General features: G+C 47.5%; 1 protein-coding gene across 4 annotated transcripts in view; it reads left to right on the top strand.

Moving 5' to 3' along the window:
• Window positions 1–5,394: 5,394 nt before the first annotated feature.
• PCNX2 (pecanex 2) overlaps window positions 5,395–6,011 on the top strand; it is a 109,074-nt gene continuing 108,457 nt past the window's right edge. For 3 of the 4 annotated variants that reach the window (XM_053382530.1, XM_053382529.1, XM_053382528.1), the window contains exon 1: window positions 5,395–5,894. In XM_053382530.1, the coding sequence (XP_053238505.1) occupies window positions 5,742–5,894 (153 nt within the window). In that variant the 5' untranslated portion in view covers window positions 5,395–5,741. The remainder of the gene's footprint in view (window positions 5,895–6,011) is intronic. The other variant, XM_053382527.1, reaches the window with a different exon arrangement.

Raw genomic sequence — 6,011 nt, 5'->3', positions numbered from 1 at the left:
GCGCGGAGAGAAGCGGGCGGGGCGGCGGCTGAAGCAACAGGTAAAGCGGCCCGCCTCCGGCAGCGAAGGCAGGAAACCGAGGTCCGGGGGGGGGCGAGCGGTGTGGCCCCCTCTGCTCAAAGCAGCAACGCCGAGAGAGGCGAGCGAGGGCGCGCGACACGGAGCGGCGAAAGAGCAACTTTCCCAGCCAACCTCCTTCTCCGACAGCGGCTGCTCCCGAAAAGAAAAAAAAAAGAAACCTCCTGGCTGGCCCCCGATTGGTTGGCCCCAGCCACGTGACGCAGGGCCAGGTTGTGGGCGCAGGTCGGAGAGCCAAGCCGGGCAGGTGCCTGGGGCTGCTCTTGCCCTTCGCCCGGCGCAGGAGCGGCGGGAGCGAGCGGCGCGCGCGCGCGCGACAGAGACCAAGCAGCCTCTCCGGGAGAGGAAGGGGCGCCAGGAGGGCCGGGGGGCGGGCGGGCGCTGGAACCAGAGCGCCGGCATCAAGGCTCGCTCTTCGCCTGAAACCCGGAAGGCTGGACCTCCAAATGGATGGGGGCTGTTGAGCAGGGGCTCCCCTCGGGTGCGCGCGCGCAGGAGACGGAGAAATGGGATGGGATGGGGGGGCGCAGCAGCAGGAAACTCCTGTGAACCTATTTCATAGACTCAGAGAATTGTAGAGTTGGAAGGGACCCCGAGGGTCATCTAGTCCAACCCCGTGTAATACAGGAATCCTTTGCCCAGCTTGGGGCTTGACCCACCCACGACACTGAGATAAAGGAGTTGCGCCCTCTACCGACTAAGCTATTCTGTTCTGAGGAACTTTGGGGTGAAATGGACGCTCACTTTCACCCCCAAAGACCCACTTTGCCTCCTGCCTCGACTGGAATCCTGTACTTCCTGCCTCTCCAGACTAGGGCGAGGCATCATAATACGTGGTAGCTTGTTTTCAACAGCCTTGGACATGACAGGGGTCAGGATCTCCTATGTTGTTCTGCTGTACAGAGAGAGATGGGGAGGGGGCGTGTTTGTATATACTTTTAAAGCACGTTCAAAGCACATTCCTTCCCTCAAACGAATTATGGCACTGTAGTTTATCTCCCACTAAGTTACAATCCCCAGCAATCCTGAGCGAACTACAGTGCCCAGAAAGAGAAATAATATGCTAGAGCACTTCGTAAGCGATAGTATCCCAGGGGCACTTTAATCGCTTTGGCCCAATTCCTGTAAGCTGCCTGTGTTTTGAGACCACTTTATACCCAGACACAATTCTAGGCAGAGCATGTTAGGCAGCACAGTCTTTGGGTGGCATAAATGCCTGATTTGAAACAGAGCAAAGCTTATTTACTAGCAAACCTAGTAAAATCACTGCCCCATATTGAGGTTGTGCCTACACCTCTGACCTGAGTACACAGAAATCTGCCTTATATTGAGTTAGAAACAAACCCCCGGGTATGCAATAAGAACTAATCACAACAATACAAACACAACACATAGGGTAATAGTTCGTAGAAAATATATAATAGAATAATGATGTCATTCAAATTATAGGAGTAAGCCAATCAAAGTTCTTATATACAATATAACAGAGCGAGGACTGTCAAGCCGTGTGTTCAAAACAGATGTCTAAGGACGGTCTCACAATAATCTTTCAAAAGTATCAACAGAAGACGTCTCAAAAGTTTCAAAAGTAAAGTTTCTCAATAGTTTTTCAAAAGTTTCAGCGGAAGACGTCTCAAAAACCTCAAAAGGACAGGATCTCCGGAATGATGCTACTGTTTCGTAATACAGTGGTACCTCGGGTTACAGACACTTCAGGTTACAGACTCCTCTAATCCAGAAATAGTACCTCGGGTTAAGAACTTTGCTTCAGGATAAGAACAGAAATCGCACTGTGGCAGAGGGAGGCCCCATTAGCTAAAGTGGTACCCTCAGGTTAAGGACAGTTTCAGGTTAAGAACAGACCTCCAGAACAAATTAAGTTCTTAACCCGAGGTACCACTGTAGTCTTCATCAGCTGGAAATAAGATACAAGGCATACAACCAATGAATGATAACAGAACTGAGCTACCTGCGTACACATTGTAAAATAAAGCAGAATGTACAAAACAGAATAAAAAAAGGTACATACCCAATATTTTACAACAGAATATATAAGTAAGATTCATGATAAGGATCTGTGCTCACTAGATAGTGTAGTTGCTGATACTTGCTACACAGTTGCATAGGATATACGAAGTAGGCCTGGAGATGCTGGGAATTGAGCCATTGACCTTTTTCATGCAAAGCAGGTGCTACAGCTTCCCCACTAATGAACCTGGAATGAAGATCAGGAAGTGGAACTGTCTATCTCATCTGATACTTTCTTTACCTCCTTCCCAACAATCCCTGTTTATAGCCTGAGAAAATATTTGGAATTGTTGCGTTCAGTGGGGCTTGTTGGCAGCAATCTGTCTTGAGAGACAATGGAGTATGCCTCTGGGGGTGAACTGCTGCAATAACAGCACCAAAGTGACCTCTCTGGGACGCAAGCCTGCAGGAGTTGCCGGAAGGAGGCATACAAGGTGCCATTGCATCGCCTTAGGGACTCCACTCTGGATCTGTGTATTGTTTACTCCTAGGAAAATGTGTGTAAGACACTTATTAGGTCACTTATTGAGGTTACATTCTTCCTTGCCCAGGCCTTCATCCATTAAACAATCTATGGCCTTTTTAAAGTAGAGGGGACTTCTATTATGATGTTTTTCTGTGGTTGTTTTATTGCTTTTTATTATTATGCTATGTAAATTAATGTTTTTAATGTACATCTCCCTGCGATCTTGGGATAAATTATTAATTAAATAATAATAATAATATCAGATAATTCAAATATATGTCTAGTCAGAAGTAAGCCCTATTGACTTTTTATTGCCAAGTAAGTGAGTCTAAGATTGCAGCCTTAATGACGCTTCCAGGCCACTGTTGTATGTGCAAGATTTGGGGGTGCTTTGAAAAAAATATTGAATAGTAATGCCACTTTTAGGGGTGATATCTAGAAGGAACTATAGAACCATAGCATTGTTTTCAAGGAAAAAGGAAGATGTTAGGAACCTCCAGGGAAACTTCCTCGGCTTGGCAGCGTTTATTTATTATTTGCATTTGCCAGTCACATAATAATAAAAAGATTTACTAAGCAACATACAATGACAGTGTAAAACAAGTTTAAAAACACAACAAATATAATAAAGCCAACCCAGCAACCATTCAGCAATAAAACCCAAGTCAGCATAAAATAAACATATGTCAGCCACTGACAGCCAGTTCAATTAACCCATCAAGAGAGCAAACGCTAAAAACGAACCACTTGCCATCGGTCTGCAGAGACTAAAATAAATTATGTATTCTCTGGAGTCCAATTCATGTAGGAGGAGCATGTTGGCAGGAAATTCTGCCAGCCACAGAGAAAATGTTAAATGCTGCCAGGTACAATTATCTTTTGAGTTCATTGAGACATTATTATCTTGAGGTTTCTTGTTAAGCTGCTTAGTACAGAGGAGCCTTGTCCTGGCCTCCAGAGTAATGCTAATAGGGAGCTGGTTGAAACTGAATGGATGCTTGAGGAGGGTGAATTAAAGCCAAAGAAGCTGCAATTCTGCTTGAACAGCAGTTCTGCTTTCAAAATGAGACCATCTAGAATTATGACGTTCCTGCCATCATGAATTTGGGCTTATATATATTACATGTCTAGAGCTGTGTTCAAATTGGTCCAGTAACAGCCCACTTGCAAGCAAAATGTGCAGGGCTCATTGTCCCTCAGCCCTCAAATTATCTAGTATATTTGATTCCTTCACTCCTTCAACGGTCAGGTTGCAAAAGGGAAGGAGAGAGATGCCATTCCCATCTGCTGGGCTGGGAGATAAACTCCCATTTGTCCCCTTCCTTGAACTGTTTTTTTGTTTAGGATTGTAAGAGGTGGGTTTTAGCACCTCTTGAGAATTTATCCAAGATGAATTTGACTTGGGTGCATGGTTGTTTGGTCAGAAGTGGCTGTGTGAAATTTCAGTCTTGCTGTCACACACTGTAAATGGGCTGGGAGTTTACATGGACTGCCATTCCTCCCCTCTTTTTATTTCTTTACTCTGATGTAGTGAAATACAAAACTATTCTAATTTGTGATCTCTGGTAATGTAAATAAATCCATCCATGTCAGCTCAGACAATGGGCAGATCATTTTTATTTCAGCAGAGGAAGATAAGCTAAAGTGATGAAAAGTGATCAAACGTTCACTATTAAATAATATTTTAGATGAATTGCTTGAAAATGTCTAGGCTGAATCTTGCAAAGTCTATGGACATTGAAAGACCTTATTTCCATATATACTCTCGTGTAATCATTGTAGTATATTATATTACACATTGTAACAGGCATTCACTACATCTGGGGAAACCAGAGGAGCAGAGGCTTGGGCAGGAGAGAGGAGAGGAGGGCATAAGTGTGTGTCTGTGGTGGTGGTGGGGGGTGGCAAGGGGCAGAGATAGGCCATTCCAAGACCTAGGAGAGAGGTAGGATAAGGTCCATGGAGAAAGTGTGAAGGCGAAGCAGTCACACTGATGATGGGACGAAGGGAAAGAATTATTGTGAAGATGAAAAGCTAACAAGGGAAAATGTCTTGACAATAAAACTGAGCGTTCCCCAAAAGTCAACACAGCAGTAAAGAAAATAGTTAAATGACTTACATATTCTGAGTTATTTTGAAAGCAGTGGTAAAAGTTGTGTGTCAAAATACATAAGCAGGAGAAGCAATAAAATAGAATTTCTATCTTCCTTTCAAAACTGTTTTTGCAGGTACTGTATATAGAAAAGTTCTCCTATCGCACCCCCTAGTGGATATATTGTGAAGCACATACAGCTTTCTCGGGCTGGAATGCTCACGTCTGCTTTGCACTGCATCCACAGTACACATTTAGTGCAACCTTGAGATGCTTAATAGGAAGCATCACACAGACAGCTTGCATTCTAAATAATATTTATGTTTTTATTTGTATAGATTCGTAAACATATTTAGCAGAAAGAGGCCACTCTTCTCCTACTCCCGGGTCCCCAGATTCCACTGGACTTACAACCACCCACCATTCCCAGCCAGCAAGACCAATAATCAGGGACTGCGGCGGTTGCAATTCAACCACATCTGAAGTTGGGGCAAAGCTACCGATCCTCATTGGGAAGAGGCGGGGGAAAGACTGCGCTGGGAATGGAGGGGTGAACGACATCGGTTGCACCCTGGAAACTAAACGGGGGAGGAACCGAAGGAGGGAAGGGCAGCGCGGCGTCCAAGAATCCTGGGAGCTGTAGTTCGCCCTCACGGAGCTCCTCTTCCCAGACCCCTTAGCAAACTACAGTTCTCGGGATTCTTCAGGGGTCTGGTGTGAAATCTTCCCAAGCGGAGAGATGGGGAGTCCAGCCATGGAGAGCCGATGAGCGGCAGGAGGGTAGGACGCCGAGGAGAAAGGCAAAGGAGAAAACGGGCAGAAAGGAGCTGCTCGCCCAGCGTGGGAATCCCTCGCGCGTCAGAGCGGCCACGTACTGCGAAAGGCGTGGTGGGCGGAGCTTCCCATCTCAGGGACCGCTGGCATAGAGGGCGCCGCGGAGCATGATGGGAAAATCCTTCTAGCATCCGGCATGGAGGTCCTGGCGGCCGGCTCCAAGCAGCATCTCGGCGGCGGTGGCGGCCGGGACCAGCAACGACCAGGAGAGTGAGGCGGCGGTGGCGGCTTCCGGGGTCGGCCATGGTGTCCCAAGCCGTGCAGCTGCTCCGGCAGGGCGTGTGGGCGGCGCTCACCGGAGGCTGGTACCACGATCCGGAGCAGAGCAAGTTCACCAACAGCTGCCACCTCTATTTGTGGCTTTTCCTGCTCCTGCTGCCGATGGCGATGCACCTGGTGAGGAGGGAGCCGGCGGGGAGGGAGAGGCCCAGAGCCCCGGGGACAACGACCCGAACCAGGTTCTGTGCGGGCAGGTGGCCCCGCAGCTCCCCTCCTGCGCCCGGGATGTGGGCC

This window comes from Podarcis raffonei, chromosome 3 (genome assembly GCF_027172205.1).
Source record: "Podarcis raffonei isolate rPodRaf1 chromosome 3, rPodRaf1.pri, whole genome shotgun sequence".
Lineage (NCBI taxonomy): Eukaryota > Metazoa > Chordata > Lepidosauria > Squamata > Lacertidae > Podarcis > Podarcis raffonei.
This window is presented reverse-complemented; position numbering and strand designations above follow the sequence as displayed.